The following is a 17598-nucleotide window of genomic DNA, read 5'->3' on the forward strand; positions in this document are numbered from 1 at the left end:
AAATTAAATGATCAAAGTTGTATGCTTACACATGCTATATACTATTGTTGCTGTCCAAAGAAAAACACATATCTCCAATTTGTTACTTTTATACATCATTCAAGCACAGCAGATGTCCTTTACATTGTGAGGAATGTTCCAGATGATTGGGCAGTAGATTAAATAATATCCTGGAACAGGAAATAAGACTGTTTGTCAGATGTAGTGATCTGGCACCTGTGTTTGGATTGATAGGAAGACTGTTCACATTTTAGTGATCAAGAAATATTTACTAGAAGATGTATGTAACCTCAAATCAATTTATATTGATTCTGTGGTCTAGCTCTAAAAGAAAAAGAAAAAAAGGAAAAAAGATAGACCTGAAATACACTTAACTTTTTTTTTATTGTTGATTTGGCACAACATATTTTGCTGGACAGTAAAAGTAACTGCAAAATAATAAAAAGGGGGGCATGAAAGAGAGCAACAGAGAAAGGGAGGGAGAGAGCCTCAGAGTGCACGTCTCTGAAATGGCTGTAGTGTGTGGTGGCTGTGCAGACGCTGGCCAATCATAACCTACCTCATAAACGCTGTGCTGGAAAATGTGATTCAACTCTGCTTCAGTTTAAGCCTCAGATGCAAAAAACATACCTATCAAACACGCACGCACGAGGAATGGACCAAACCATTTTTATTGTAAAGAAATTATTTACTTTAATATAATTATTGAATTTATTCTGCAAAATACTCATCACACTGGACTTTACAGTAGCTCTCATATTAGAAATTGTTTGTCCATGCTCCATTTGTTCAGTTTTGCTTCTTGATTACTGAAACATAGCCAATAATTGTTCATAGCAATCGTTCAAATCGAATCAGCATAGTCATCAGATAAAGTGTATACTTTCCACAAAGTACATTCTAACAGCGTAAAGAATCAACATTTAAAAAAAGAAGAAGAGGAAAGTGGGACAGAGAGTATATATCCTTGAATTTCATCACTGTCTTGGAACACAACTCTAAGTTTCTCAAAGAGTGAACACAGACTGGATAGCAATGCCCTGAGGCTGAGCATTACCCTTTCAGACCAACATACAGTCTGAACGCACTGAAAAATTAAGAGAGCAACCCATGTACCGTATTCTTCTTTGCATTACATTCAGTTTTATGGTGTATACATACATATAAATTAATAGTTAAAACGCATATTCCCAATTTAGGAAAAGAAAAGCATTTATATAAAAATAAGTTTTAGCAAAATAAATAGTTTGATCTTAAGTGATAACTTCATAACTTGAGGCCTTTTTCCTTCATGTTATTGCACTAGAATGTCACAGTTTCTCCCAGCCTGGTAGAAGAGAGATGAAGGAGAAGACAACGGTTTCCATGATGGTCGTCAGATGTGGCTGCCAGTTCGCAGATCACAGTCCGTTCTTTACATGCTCATGGATGCCTCTCGTGTCGATGACCAGGGCAGCGTGGAATTCTCTGCCGTTCACAAGTTTCTCCAGTCCCTGACAAACAAGAATAGCGGAGAGTTAGTTCCCAACACATTTACCTTTCAGTTGAGAATCTCTATTCAGAATGCTGTGTAATCAAAATCTAAACTTAATCCCTGTATAGAGAAGCATTAACACTTCCACAAAAGCTCTGGATTTATTTTTTTTTTCCTTTCCAATACCAGTACTAAACCCTTGAGCATCAGACAATACTGATACAATATTTCAATACTTCTTTAAAAACTACTAAGCTTTAAAATTAGCTATTTTTCATTAAAGCACTTCACTTATGATGAGCATCTAAAAGTAGGCTATGATGCTCAAACTACTCAAATACTCTACTACCCCACTGCAAGAAATATACAGCTAAAAACAACACGATGCAATGTGAGTGAGCGCTATTTCAGGCTACTCTATCACAGGATCAGATCAGATTCATTCTCCTTTTCCCCTCTGATATTTGCTCTAGCATTCTGCAAATACTGGCCAATACCAAAACCCATCAATGCTGATATAACATCTCTAATAAAAAATACACAGATACAGATTCAGGGTACCATCACTGTCACAAGAAATCTTTTTTTTTCGAAAACTCCACATTTTAATGACAAATGGTTCAAAATTACATTGTTTAGTTTGTAAAGTTTGTGAAGACCCCCACACCCTCATCTATACAGTTACCTTTTCTGAGAAGCAAGTTATTCTTAGGACAATTACTACATGCTTCATATATACGCCCCATACAAAACTCATTTATCAACCATGTGTACACATGTTGATGTGCATGTAAACTGCACATGCGCACATTTTCACAAGTAGAATGTGATTTATTAATGTTTTTTTGTGTGTATTTAGAATTACTCCTGCCCATGCATATGCAGAACTCCCTAGTGGTAAAATAGTGAAATAGTGAAATAGTGTGGGAAAACTGATTATGATACTGAAGGAAATTCACATTTATTATCAGCTATTTCAGCATAAATGACAGAATGACTGCTGACTATAAAATTGTTTCATCAGTTCAAAAAAACTGTGTGGTAGCAAGTACTCCAATAAACACACTGATCTCTAACTCAGATCCACTTCTGCCCTGTTCCACTTTTTAGTGTATAGATGAAGTTCAGTCAGGTGACACAGATGACAGTTGATTTAGGCTGAGAGTAAAGTTAAATCACAAAAAGGCACATCTAAAAAGCTGATCGTGATGCAGACAGTGGCTGACGTTGCCTTGCTTAAAGTTGTGCTTAGGCATTTTAGCCTTTAACCTAAAATTATCAGCAAATCAATGTAAACAATAAAATACATTCACTACAAGTAGAAATTAAATATGAAATGTAAAAATCTAACTCAAACATTCAATGATTATTACTTGTTGAAATTATGTTTTAGCATGAATAAATACATTTAGCATAAGAAGTAATTTTATGACTATTCCCAATCGATTTTACTGTAATGTTTTCAAGACACAGCAACTGAGTTGTCAAAAGCATTTAAAAGTATACACTGAAATTATTGAATTACTGCATATTTATTATCATTAAACAATTACTGCATGTCCAAATTGAATTCTTACAAGTGAAATGTTAATGTTTAAACTGTATTCTCACATGTTAAAATAAAAAAAAAAACCCTGTTTGGAATTGAAAAGCTATATTTTTTGAAGGCTTAATTCAACTTTCTATGTGCTTAGTTTTACTGGGCCCTTTCAAAGGAACATTGTTCACCATATATAGCCATTTCAGAGCACTTCTTTATGTAAACATGATAAATTGATTAATATTAATCATCTTATGTATACAGTTCTGCACATATGTATAGATAAGATGTTTTAAGCACACTGTGATGAATGAGGCTTCCCTTACCTCTCCTCCATAGGACACAAGTGGAGAGATCTCACATTTGATTGGCAGGTCTGTCCCATCCTTCAGACTGTAAGGAATTGAGGGTTAAAATCATTTAATCTCTACGGCATTTCTCATAATAGCTGACAAATAGATAGAAGAAAAAAAAAAAATCAAACAGAAAATCTGACAGCGTCTGAGGAGGATTCACTGGAGTCATTGGAAAACCCATTCCACTCACGGCTGAGTAAACAGTTATGTATTAGAAATGAAAGAGAGCAATAGCAGAATAGGGATTTCACATCATTCAAACTATGCAAAATCCAGTCACCCAGTCATCCACTGATACTGGCAACTGAAGAGAGAGGTTTTTTCATTTGCCTGTCAATAAGCAGTTAAAAGATTATGAAAGAAAACTTGATTATGAGCAAGAAAGCACCATGAAAAACGTAACCGTTACAATAAAAAATGAATAAACAGTGTCAGCGCTGACCGCAAAGCAAGCAGTGCCCTGTCCCCAACATGCGCCATTCTGCTGTTAGTACCTACTGTCTGGTGAGAATGAGTCAAGGGCAGCCGGTTGAGAATACCAACCTTTACCCTCGCCAGGAGAGCAGAAACTCTCCCTGTGAGCTGCATTCTCTACGGCCTACTAAACTGAGTAAGGGAGAAGCGAAAGGCCCATCACCATGCACTACATACAACCGTGGAAATAGTTACTTCTGGCTGCCATCAGGTGAGAGTGTCCCTGCTGGTCCGTGTCTAGAAATGTTACACAGGAAATAAAGTGTGAAAAAGCCAGACTGAGATGTAAACACTGTGGATATTTGGTGAAAACTGAGTGAGTGGAAATGTGATTTAGAGTGTACAAACTGTAATTCTGAGGTGATGTTGAACCTGTATTGACCTCTCTTCTACATAAACTTCTACAGCACTACTCATTAAGAGCAGAATGACCGGAGTTTATGATTTGCCGCTGCACAGCACAGCGAGCAAACAGTGCACTAGATAAAAAGCTTATGCATGTGTGTATGTTTGTGTGTGAGAAACAGGAAGAATGAAGGAAATGGAAGGAAACTGAGTGTGCAGAGTTGAATGTTAAGTCTGCATGAGGGAGAGATAGAATGAAAAATGCAAGGAAAACAGAGAAAGAATTGGTATGTGTGTACACAAGTCAATGTTGACTTTGTGGGCCTGATGTACTAAGCCTTTTGTGACAGTTTCAGGTGCAAATTCGATGTATTCTGCCTACTTATTGTGTACAAAAGTGGTGTATGAGCCCAAGTATGCAGTTCATGGGACATATGGTGCATAAAACGCAAAATGCACTTCTCTTCCTCATGCATATGCATTTGAGGGAGTGCCATGCAAAAATGGGTGGAGATATCACATGTGTGGCTGATTACATATTCTGCTCGATTTAGTTTGAGCAACTTGTGATGGCCAGTTTTGCATTGATTTTCCTCCACATTTTAAAACCAGGCAAAACATTGGACGTCAGTAGTCACCTAAACTGCTTTCACAAATACATGCTAAAATCTTCATACATTTGATTTAAATTATGTTGCTAAGCTATGTAAACTTGTTAAAAAGGATTTAGTAAAACAGTGAGGATAGACCTTATTTACACATTTAACATAAAACTGGAATGACATTATCATCCGCATAATGTCCCACTTTCTGGAACTATTCTGGCTTTAAACTCTGGGAGGCTGAGGTACAGGGGTGTGTTGAAAAATGTCTTACTGTAAGAAAGTTAGAAGTTGCATGTCAAATAACGATAAACCAGATCTACATTTGTGAGAAGACACATCTTAAATTTTCCTTGATATGGCCGCAATATGTGTGTGCAGCCCGGGTTATTGTTTCACAAACTATATTCCTTTAGCCACAGTACATTTAAACCGCTGTATAATGTTTTGGTGGAAAGAACTTTTTATTAACACCACTATCTCTTCATTACAGAACTTTAATTTTCTGGTTTATCTTACTAAAGGCTCCTTTACTTCTCTTTCAAACCCAGCGACTCATGAGTTAGAGGGCACGGCTGCGCACAGTTTGTTTTAATAAAGTCTTAATAAAGTGAACGTTAATTTCAGGCACGTTGTGAGCACATACCATGGTTGCATCAACCTACATTTTGTACCACGTCTGCACTCATACATATATTTGGGTCTGTTTGTGTGTTTGTGTATATGAGTATACATGCATGCAGCTCACCTGGGTATAGCAGGCACACGGGTTCCGTTTTCATCTATGAAATGTCCGCCTGCATTGAGGATCCAGCGGTGATGCAGGGACATGAGTGCGTGCCGAGCGGTTGTGGGGTTATCCTTCCCATCCTGACTGTCTGCATTCTTCAAAGGAGAAAACTCGTCCTCCCTCAGCACCTCATACACCACAAAATTCCTGAAATACACAAACATATGCAAATCACTAATGTACACAAGCAACTCAGAATAATTAGCTGTTACATAGTAATTTTCAGGGACAAATGAGGTCCATTTTCTGTCAATTATAACAAAACAAAAAACAGATTGGCCATAAATACTACAGAAAATGTTTTGATGTGACCACTGGCATTCTTGCACTTGAGCACAATAATGCTTTTCTAACTTTTCTAACTTTTAACCCCTTAAGCTCTGAAGAATCTCTCATAACTATACACATACAAGTTTCATAGTACTTACTGAGTAACATACTGAATTATTTTCTAAATTTATTAATAATTTTAACTGAATTATATTGGACTATTGCTATTAATGTTATATTAAAATAAGGCAATATGACAATTAATGTTTCAATACTGCTGTATTATGTATGTTTTATGTTTTATGTATATATGCTGTGATGTTTTGCATTATGCCATATCTTTTTAAAATTATGCTGCAACCCAACCACAATGGATACACATTCAACACAAAGAAGGCTAGAGTTTTAGGGGTTCAAGTAAGACATTACAAGATGAAGAAATCAGTGCAACACAGACATCTCATGAGCAGAAGTACATATTTTCCTTTGCACAGTATATCTACTGCTTCTTATTACCCTGAGACAGGTTACAAGAGAAAGTAAAAAAGGTAAGGAACAGAAAAAAACAAAAAATTCAGACACTAACTTGGCAAATTGGAAAATGTCGAAGACAAATTTTTCCATTTTAATTCCGTTGGGTTTGTCGGGTTTGATTAGCTGTCCTTGCGTGTCCACATAGGGGATTTTCTTCTGTGCCACATGGTGCTGCAACTGCGGCTCATGCGTACTGACAGACAGGCAGGCGAGCAAAAAGACAGAGGGAAAGAAAGGGAGATGCAGAAAAGTGAAACATGTTCTTTCTATTAGAATATCATAAAAATTACAATAAGAGAACAGATCTGGCAAAGCCATCATGTGTTTAAAATACCAGACACACGAAAACTGCAGATGTTCCTTTCTTGACTTCACCTCATATTCTTTGTGCACAGTAAAGTTTGTTCCATTCTACTAGTATTTACAAGACTGCAAAGCACACTGAGGACAGCTCATCGAAATAGCTGTCCCATTTAAAACCATAATGAGACATATGTCTAGCAACAAAATACAGCATGGATCCCAATTTAATTCAAAGTGGTAAAAGAGTAATTGGGATTTTTTTCCTCAAGTTAATTTACTATAGAAATATACAAATGAAAGGTATATGAGTCACACTGATAAAAACACTATAATAAAAATACGGTATCATGTAATGTGGTAACTGACAACTCACTTGACAACATCTTTGAGGAAGGGAAGAGAGAAGAAATGATTGGCTACATTGCCAGCATTGAACATAAGTCGACCATCGGTGCTCCGCTTTTCGGCCGTTGCCAGGGTTATTTCGCTGTACTCAACCACTTGGTAACGCCCATCTACCTTACAGACCACGCCCACCGCCTCAGTCGGATTGGTTTTCTCCACCACCTGCCAATGCAGCCACACAATGCAGCCTGGTATGAATTTCTCAGAGTTTCATAACAGAGTATATGTGAAAGGCAAATTACTAAAGTTGTGAATATCAATCAAATATGACTGCCTGAAGTGAACTAATGTTTTTATCAGATTCTGGTTAATCCACAACCTGTGATAAGCAGTCGGATTATGTATTAAATAAGACAGAATTCAAAATCTTATTTTCATGAGAAAGTATGTACTTTGTTAACTACTAATACGCATCTTACTAAAGTCATAAACAGGAGAAAAAATTTTAAAACACTTCCAACTAACTCTAACCACTGTTTTGTTCTCATACGAAAAGTAAAAGACAACTTTTCCCATCTTATTACTCCTACCAGTTTCAACCTAGAGTAAAGAAGACCACACACTCCATCTAGTCTTCTCTATGCCTGGAGTCTGCATTAAATTAAAGCAACAGCAGAAGTGCTTCATCCATCTGCGAGTAACAAATTACAAAGTTCTCAGTTGATGATGGGTTAGGATGGGGGTGGAGGCACTGAGCTAAAGCCACATTAACTGCATGCTTTACAATTTATGAGGGGTGGGTGGGTTCAACTTTTCTTACAATTGTGCTCCTGACATGAAGAGACTTTTTAATTACTAGTGGAAACCAAAGCCTTGGAGTCATCTGCATTTTAGACCAAACTGAGGACCCACGTGAATTTGTGCTTATTATCAAAGCCAAATGTTTTGATTTATCATAAATTCTGAACTGAAGGTCAATGATAATGGCTACAACTATGTTTATAAAGCACATGTTAGGATATCGCAATAAAATACATAGGTAGAGGCACTGAACAAAGTGAACACAGAATAGGCTACACTGGAGGTTAGAAACTGCCATATTTTACCCTCGATCCACTTTTACTCCACTTTAAGAAGCAGAAAAATCCACTGGAAACATTGGCAAGTATTAGTGAACTGTTTCCCAAGCATCTCACAGGGCAAATCAGATCATAAGACGACTGACATTTTTAAACCAGTGGGGACATTTTCCTCGCCTGCCTTTCTGCTCCAATAAAACCGATATACAAGAATGACCTAGAAACATCTGCATCTGCCACAAAGAAACAAAACAGGGAATTTATTTCTTTCTCTCTGAGCCAAAGCTTTGCCAAGAGTCTTGAAACACGGTAAAATGATGTGGCAACTGCACTTTCATAAAAGAGGACCAAGGACAAATGCAGAGAGACATGGTGAAAGGGAATGTGCAAAGATGAGGAGGATATTGAAACTAATGATGGCTAAGTAAGTATAATCACATCAGTTCTGGCCAGAGCATTCATGCTGAAGCTTCATTTCTATCTCGCTGAAAATAATGAAGCGCAACACTCGCTGTCATTGCGAGCAATTAGAGAAACATTTTAATCTCCTCGAGGAGCCACAGCATTCAAAGTTTGGTGAAAACTCTAGCGTTAGCTTTTTCTGTCAGATGTCTAATCTCTGTTTTGTCATTTGCCATGTAATAACACAGATAACAAGTAATTTAAGGAACGCCCGAGGTTAAGCTCCACTCTTGTTAACAGATGTCTAACACAGGGAGCCAAGATGTCTGGTACTTAGCTGATTCTCGACATGTCCAGGGTGTCAGCACTGACGTAGTGCTCAAATGCCTAGAGGTAGAAAAGGCCAAGCATTTTGAAAGAGTGGGAATCTGTGTCCGTAAACATGGGCTACTTTTGAGATTTATGCTGAGTTTCTTTTCATAGCTTCCTCAACTATGCAGCACATTTATACCTCAAGAGCACTATTACTACTCAAACACTGTAAAACAGAATAAATGTCAAATATATGAGACCCTTGTACATCGGCACTGGTTATACAAACACTGAAAAGGCCATTTAGCTCCTAAACTCAAACTATTTCTGTTTCCTATGCAACCACAGCACCCTGTAAAGCAGTTTTCCTTTAGCAGCCTTGGAACACACAGTCACAAACCATTGTTAGCAACTGAGCACTTACAACCACAGGCTACTTTATACTTATTTCTAAGAGATTAAAATTTGCTTGTTGATCGACATGTGGTAGACGTTTTGGATTTCTAGAAACAATTGAATTATTTCCCAATTATACTGGCAGCTAAACTTAATCAGTCTGCGGTGGAGTAAAGCAGAGCTTGTAGAGCTAGCAGAAAGAACAAAAGAGGTTACATTAACAGTCCAAATATGAAAAAACCCTTCTATCAATCACACAGAATCTTCTGGAGCCTGAAAAAGCAAGTCTTTTTATAAGAGAGAAAGAGCCCCACCTAGTGGAACTTGAAAAAAGGTGCAGGTTTCTTTTTCCTTTTGAAAACTGGCTCAGTTATAAAGTTTGTAATCGAAAACACATCCTTATTACAACTAGAGGATTAATCATTTTAAGTCATTTTGATTGAGAATGACAAGTTTTGGTTGCACAAGAGACCTAGCCGTGGTCCAGACCAATGTTCTTCAGATGCACACTGCACCTGGAGAAATGTTAACTTTCTGAATATAGTCCAGAAAAACATACCAATAAATACTGCCATTTATATTAATATGTTAATTAAAATTATTAATAATTTAGTATTAACATTAAAGATCACATTTAAACTATATGGCTTACGCATCTACAAAACAATAGTTTTTCTGAGGTGTGTTGAGTTTATGAACTCTTTTAAATGCAAGTTGATTTTGTACAGACCTATTCTTTCCACATCTGTACTTTCTACATATCTACAGCAATCTACATTGAACACCATTAGTGCTTAAAATTTATTTTCCTGATTAGTTCACCACCACATTACTCAATGACTGACTTCAAGTCAGCTTTGTAAGTTGCAGTGTGCAGTTACAGATTTTCTGCTGATGAGGTCTATCAGGAGGTTACCCTGGTAGCTGGCGAATAAACTAGCGTTCTGTATGTGTTGTTTTAATATTTTTAGTACTTTTTCTATGTAAGCCATTCCAGTGTAACTGACAAAGTAAAAGATTAAACAATGAAAGACTTTACATAGGCTACTTCCTACATAAAATGTTTGCATAAATAAATATAGATTAAATGATATTTCCCGTATTCTGAAGTCAGATATGAATGGATATTTAAATAAAACAAAGCATGCTGACTGTGAAGACAGTTCAGGTGCGCAAATGGGATATCACTTTAAGAAAAAATTAAAATAGTTCAGCATTACTACACTTATTATTAGCTTATTTCTTGAGGAACTCATCTTTAATGCTATGTTCTATCCACTGACAAAGCTGGAAAACATGATTGGAGATGGGCACTGACCTTCGCACCACAGTCTGCGCCTTTACGCACACAAAAGCCAACAAAGGCAGGGTCTGCCACTTTCACGAGGATATTGTCCACACAGTAGACATGGATATAGGCGATTCCTCTTCTCTCCATGTCCTCTACAATCTTATGTGCGCCCAACGATCTGTACAGGCCTCCATTGCCATCTGAATAAATGGATTCAGAATCTTTGGTTACACAGTATTCACTATGTGCAATAAAAACATCAATTCTTGCATTCGTTCATACGTAGATGTCTGTAAAGTGCAGTACTGGGCAGCCAGATAACAGGTGCCATACAGACAACACTTACTATAATCAGGCAATAGTGTAATAATTGTTCATTGCATGAGGAAAGAAACTCTTCCAATTTCTGTTTTTTTAACAGGTTTCTTAAACTACCATAATGAGAAGTCAAAAGCTGCTTAAAGGTGCAATTTGTAAGATTTTTATTTTAAAACATTAATTAAAATTATCAACAGACTGTTAAGAAATAATAGTTTTGACGTTATGTGAAAAACGTGTGGAGTCGGCCATCAGCCCCAACATAAGAAGAGGTAGCACAAAGGGATGAAGATTGATGTTGAGCTTGCAACATTTCTTCTAGACTGGTAAGGAGGGAGGGAGGGGTGAAGAGGGAGGTGAAAGGGCTTGTTTCCTTGTTTCTTATAATAGGGGTGGACACTACAACTTACTGGTGGTATGTTGCCCCCTATTTGTTTGGAGTGTGGAGTATAAATTCAATATGTTAAGGCATCTTACATATTGCTCCTTTAAGTTACTACCGATATGAATTTTTGTTCTTCATAAATAAAAGATTCATAAGATTTCTAAACCTGATACACCTGCGGGTTATGCAGACAGGTTTTATGACTTTCTGGCAGTTTGGCAGCTTCACCGAGCATACTGTGGGAAGCCCGGCAGAGTTTGTTTACCCTGCCCTAACACATCCAAATTAAATTATAAGGACTTGTTACTTTGCTGGTTAGTTTAGTCAGGTGTGTTAAATTGGTAAACAGAAACTCTGCAGTGCAGTGTGATACCCTGCCTTAAACACTCCTGGCTAGAATCAGAACGCTGTCTCTACAGTGCAAAAGTCAGAGCTCACCCTTTATTTATTTACTTCCCTGTCAAAATGACAGGTTATTCAAGTTATTCATTTTCAGGAGATCTTGCTGAGGAGATTAGATACAAGATAATCCACTTGCCTGAGGAAGGGGAAATAAAAACCCCACAACTTTCCAAAACTGGGGTTTGAAAAATTATTAAAAGATTTAGTGAAAATTAAAGGAAAAATATGAAGGAAAACAACCGTACATGACCTGACAGGCTATCAAAACAATCACCATCAGATAAACAGTACTGAAAGCTTTCATCTTTGAGAGAGAGGAGAAAATCAAGCTCCACTCTTTCTTAAGATCTGAAAAAAACAGGTGTTTCTGTCCATCCTTCCACTGTGAGAAGACAACTCAACACTATGAGTCTGAAAGAATGTATAGCTGTCAACAAGCTGTTACTGAGAAAAAGTAAATAGACAAAAAAAGCTTGCACTAGAACACTGAAAATGGACATCTGAAATGTGGAGTAAGGTTTTATACACTAATGGGATTACTTGGATCATTTGTAATACAACCAATGTCCAACTTTGGAAGTGTGGAAAATATCCATTTCTTTGAAAAATTAAAGCAAGTCTATCGAAAAGAATGGAAGCTATAATGAAGGCAAAAATGGACAAACTAAATACTGAAAAATGTTTTTGATGTTATGTTTTTGAGGTTTCTTCTAATTGTTGTTGTAATCATACATGCTTTGTCCCCAGACACTGAAGAATGATTATCTTACACTTAATGGCCACTTTAACCAAAAGTTAAATAAATGAAAATTCATCTCTGTCTTTTGCACAGCACTGTATAAACCTGACCAAAATAAGATTGCTGTCTATATAAACTTTACCTGGTGCCATAGCCAGTTTGCCTTTACCCTCAAGTATAATCGTCCCATTGTAGTCCATGGCTGGAAGCATGCCTTGCTGGAAGAATATGACATTCTCTTCTTTAAGGCCGAAGTACTTGTGCTTTGAGAAGAACTCTTTAGTTGAATCCATTGTTCTGCCACTCGTCATGATGTACCTGACATTAAACCAAGCACAGTTATGAAGAGACTCCTTCTAACAATACTTTTCATGTCATTTACTTTTTTTTTCCTTTTTCTTTTCATCCATTTACCATGGAATTTACACACAATGCAAACAGGCATTTTCAAGTTATCTCAGAAACTAACAAACATCATAAAAGGGGATATGAGCAGCGATATACAATTACATACCAGTGTGAGTGTCTGTGTGTTAATCATATGCAAAAATATACACAGATACATGAAAGTATTGTTCTTTCAAATATCAACCTCATGTAAATATAGCCTTCTAGTGAATAATGAATATAGAAGACTATATAAGCCTTCACTAGAAGGCTAACATAGCCTTCTGGTGAATAATGAATAATAATAGAAATCCACAGATAACGCATCATCCCCTGCAAACATAGCATTTAACAGAAGGCATTTCATCATTCAAAGCAGATTTGAATTGCTAATAAATTCAGGGAATTTCTGGGGACGTGTTACATTTGATCTACTTCCTTATGGAACTCATCATGCATAGAATGATGTGGTAATAAGAGTGTGAACTCAGATCTGGAGATAAGGCTGAGCAGAGTTGATCAGAAATCAGCTGGTAAAGACTGGCACAGACGTCTGACCTTGAGGACACAACCCTGCTCTCACGTCAACCTGATTTTAAATCACCTATACTGTTTCGCAATCTTACTAATGGGGAATGTTAGGTTTATTATAAGAAGGACTTAACTTCCTTAATCATAAAAAGGTCTGATCTTTGTTCACATTTGATCTGTCAACACAATAAGTGCCAGAAACAGTTCTTATAATTATATATACTGAATAAAAAGTTTAGGGCTTTGCCTTTAAAGTGATGTCATATTTGGTCTCTGAAGTTTGGACGCAGGAACAGATGGCTACTGCTGCTACTGTTTACAATTATAATGTATGAAATTCACTCATTTTTACTACACAATTACTGCAACATACTACAACATATGTTCCTTCATTTTCATACATTATAATATTTCACACAAATCTGAGATTACCTAAAAACGCAGCATGGTTTGAAATGTGTGATATTTTAGGCTGTGTGATGATTTTTGGTTTCCATTTCTTGTTAGCTATACTGTACATGTAACGTCTGTACAAAACTGAAGAAGCAGAATTTTAAACACCAAACAAGTCTTGGTGGATGGACGACATTTGAGGTAAGGGAACAATTATGCAAATTAGATTTTTTTTCCCCAAACTATTACTTTAAACATGCTCTATCATTTTAGTTATTGGTAAAGTTTCTCACCATGGAATGCAGCACTTTGTCGCGTGATGCTGCTCAGCTAGCTGCTCCAATTTCAGGATACGTTCAGCCTGGATCTGAAAGAGGGTTTTGTGGGATGGCAGGCCGACGTCATACATGCCTTTGGGATACGAAACCCCTAGCCGAGTTCCCTGACCTCCAGCCAGCAGCAGAACTGCTACTTTGCTCTGAGAAATACAGCGCAGGCCTGTGCAGATGCATGAAAGGTTAGGTCACTATTAGACTCAAACAGGTTGAGACCACATTGTTTTAGCTACGATGATATAGATGCATGGATAAGAAAACAAGCCACTGGCTTAGTTACTATAGCAGAGCTGTAATCACAGCGCCACACAGTCTAGATCAAAGGAGTAAGACATGGTAACAGGGTGAATCAGACTACTTAACCATTTTGATGTCAACTTGTAAGTTTTATGAATATAAATAGTACTATGTAAAAGTTTTAGGCACTTTAAAAGAAAATTAACTGAGCAGTCAGTGTTTATTTACTCATAAAAATGCCAATATTAGAATAAATATAAATAACAATAATACAATAAATTGTGATTGTGTTAGTCTGTTCATTAAACCATTTCCAAACCCCCTCAAGGAAGCTCAGTATTATCTGTAGTTATTCTCCAACCCTCAGTACCTGGTATAGCATCATCAATCTTTTATTAAATTAAATCAGATTTGCTGGTATAATAAATCCATGCAATTTGCATTCTTTCTAAAAATTATCTGGCATTTAATACAGACAATAATACTTTTATTGCCCAGATAAAGGATTTAATAAGTTCACTTAGGTGCCCAAGACACAGACAGACAGTTGCAAAAGTCTGAATACCCCCAATCAAATTACTTTACTTTAAATGATTTAAATTAAATTATTTTTTTTTAATTAATTTTCTAAGTGAAAATAAGTTAAAACATCCTCTGCAGGGAACAGTTAAATATGGTATTTTTCTGCAAATTCCATTGCACGATTTCTATCTATTTACAGAGTTTAACATACTGGAAAAATAAAACATTAAATGTCATAACCTTTGCACAGCCCACATTTAGTGTCTTAAATTTTTCAGTATGTAAAATTCAGCAAGTAAACAGTATTTGTGCATTTAAATGTGCAGAAGCATGTTTTTTGTAGAGGACGTGCTTATTTTCAATTAGAAAATCAACTAAACATGTAACACGTAAATTGCCGCTGTCAGCTGTCAACGAAACCTCATTTCTCTGTTTTCATCAACTTTTGACGTAATTTGAAAACACCAGCTGCCCTTCACATTATGTCAGAATTTCATGATGAGAAATTACCTTACCTTCCACTGAAAAGTTATCATTGACATTAACCTTCACATGAGAAATTAACATTCTGAAAATATGCACTTTTTTGCCATCACCTACAATATATTAATGACTAATTCATACATCTGTTAACATATCAAATGTACATTACACATTTAACTATTTACTGTTTTTGATTATAATAAAAAATATATATATTTAATAATATATATATTTGGGTACTTAATAACCCAAAGTTCTTCTTAACCTAACCTTGTTATTATTGAAGAATAACAGGCCAGATAATAATGAATCAGACATGAAGAGCCCTCTTTATATACAGATAAAAAAAGACCTCGAACTACTGAATTCATAAACTATCTTGGAATGACATTCATAAACCATGTTTTCCTGAACTTTAGGAACATAGGTTGACACGCCTTGATAATATGGCACATACTTATCTTACATAAACTGCAGTTAAGTTTATCACCTAGTCCTACTCAGCCTGTACCATGAATTCTTTAGGACATACACACTCAGACATAGAAGTTAGCTGGATTTTGCATGAGAAATGGAATCAATGAGTTGCTAGACTTTGAATGTTCTTATAAAAACATGGAGTGATTAAGGCTTGACACAATGCTGAATGACCTCAGAAACGCACACGCAGGACCACCACTTACGTCAGTTTTAAAAAGAACCAGATGTCTCCAGCCCCCATTGCGAGTCCAAGCCCAAGGGTGGGCTGCTGGGACAAAACCCAGAGAAGATTTCAGCTCTTGCAGTCACTTCTATTTCAGATTTCTTTCACTGACACTAATCCCACCTTTTTTTTCTGCCCCCGCTGAGGAGAAGCTCTTGGCTAGAGCCAGTCATGAGTAACATTTTGGGCTAGTTAGATGTGGATTTCGAAATAACAGTGGTGAGATGGTTGTTTATTTAAGCTGCTTCATTCATACAAGTTACTGTACAGTCATACAGAATGACTAATGATAAAGCCAGTCATTACTACTAGCAGTAGTGATGTCTCTGCCCATGGAAGGTCTGATCAGATGATCTAAGATCTGTTTCTGCTAACATAATCATATCTCTACAAGCATATATAACCGCATGTTGATAAAATAGTGTGTCAGTTAATAACAAAACCTAACCTTCTTCTTCCCAGTCTTTGAGGGACTCTCGATCACGGGTTACACTTCCCAGGACCTCCCGCGGCACTGGCTCCATTCTGGCGTCCACCTTCTCCTGCTTGGTCTGTCCAGAGGCCTCCATAGCATGTTTAAAGAAGCAGTTGATCTCTTTGAAGTCCATGCTCTCCAGCTCGAAGGCCAGCTCAGCCTGCTCCTCAGGGCTGAGCTGGTCCCAGAACTGCAGGAGGTGGGACTGCCCAGCCTCGGCCAGTCTCTGTGCCAGTCTGCTGATGTCCATGCTCTCTGCTCACAGGTCCAGATCTAGGAGAATTATCATGAGAAAATTATGACATAAGCACAGATATAGATAGATAATCTAGCCTTTGTTGGAGTAGCAGGCACAATAACCTTCATTTCCCCTAAATCAAATGTATAGTAACTAAATCTTATACATGTTTAGAGTTAGCTATAAGTATCTCCCGGATATATTATCATCAGGACGTTTATGACAAACAGATCTACAGTCAGCTCTTCAGAGCAAGTTTATCAGGAACAGATCTGACAGGGAAACCAAACGTTGAGGATAATGCCTGCTAATGAGGACCAGAGAGCCACTATCGAAAACGTAAGCAGTAATGATCTGCCCAATTACATCTAGATCTTCGGGTCTCTACCTGTTTTCTGAGTTTCCTCCAAATTTATGGCCATATGGCAGTAGTACGGTGGTGTTAGTTCAGCAGTATATACGTCTCCTTTGAACACGTTAGTCTACGTTTCGGCGCCTTACAGAAACCAAACGACGGTTTTATTACCCGAAATCAATGTTCAGCTTTGGTTAACTTACCTATTCGTGAGAGAGAATTACAAATAATGAGAATATTACTAGTTCCCGGGTAAAAACACGAACTGACAGCTAAACTGAGAGTAGATGAGGTTTGCTAGACATGACTCCCTCTGCATGAGCGAGCTGTGCTGAGGCAGCTTAGGCGCTTTTTCACAACACGATTCTACCGTTGCAAAATTAACGGCTTGTTAAAATGTCCTTACCTTCAGTGAAGCTGACAGTATCCAGAGTAGACCTCTTCGCTTTCCCTTCTCCTGAAACACACTTGGCTACGTTACCCACTACGAGAAAATCCGCCTCCCGTTTCCGTCATTTGACGTGGCACCAAACGCGGGTGGGAACGCCCGGCCAACGCTCCAAAAGGCCGCGCTCCATTTAG

General features: G+C 37.2%; 1 protein-coding gene across 2 annotated transcripts; it reads right to left on the reverse strand.

The window, feature by feature from the left end:
• Nucleotides 1-646: 646 nt before the first annotated feature.
• uap1 (UDP-N-acetylglucosamine pyrophosphorylase 1) lies at nt 647-17535 on the reverse strand. Of its 2 annotated transcripts, XM_036570676.1 has the most exons (11): nt 17423-17535; nt 16397-16696; nt 13962-14166; nt 12500-12675; nt 10541-10713; nt 7062-7255; nt 6438-6578; nt 5540-5728; nt 4040-4081; nt 3341-3407; nt 647-1493 (listed from the first exon to the last, which is right to left on the reverse strand). In XM_036570676.1, exons 2-11 carry the CDS (start codon nt 16671-16673, stop codon nt 1401-1403), a joined length of 1557 nt encoding a protein of 518 aa, XP_036426569.1. In that variant the 5' UTR covers nt 16674-16696; nt 17423-17535; the 3' UTR covers nt 647-1400. The 2 variants fall into 2 exon arrangements, with proteins under 2 accessions (XP_036426569.1, XP_036426571.1); XM_036570678.1 differs by lacking the exon at nt 4040-4081.
• Nucleotides 17536-17598: the final 63 nt, after the last annotated feature.

The sequence above is a fragment of the Colossoma macropomum genome, unplaced genomic scaffold, assembly GCF_904425465.1.
Source record: "Colossoma macropomum unplaced genomic scaffold, Colossoma_macropomum, whole genome shotgun sequence".
Classification (NCBI taxonomy): domain Eukaryota; kingdom Metazoa; phylum Chordata; class Actinopteri; order Characiformes; family Serrasalmidae; genus Colossoma; species Colossoma macropomum.

What these genes read in the sequence shown, in the direction of transcription:
- uap1 (XM_036570676.1), bottom strand. Translation starts at nt 16,673, where the DNA reads ATGGACATCAGCAGACTGGCACAGAGACTGGCCGAGGCTGGGCAGTCC. An exon ending in TCACCTGATGGCAGCCAGAA is followed by an intron (nt 3,408 to 4,039) that starts GTAACTATTTCC and finishes AATTCCTTACAG; the next exon opens with TCTGAAGGATGGGACAGACC. An exon ending in TTGTGTCCTATGGAGGAGAG is followed by an intron (nt 1,494 to 3,340) that starts GTAAGGGAAGCC and finishes CTTGTTTGTCAG; the next exon opens with GGACTGGAGAAACTTGTGAA.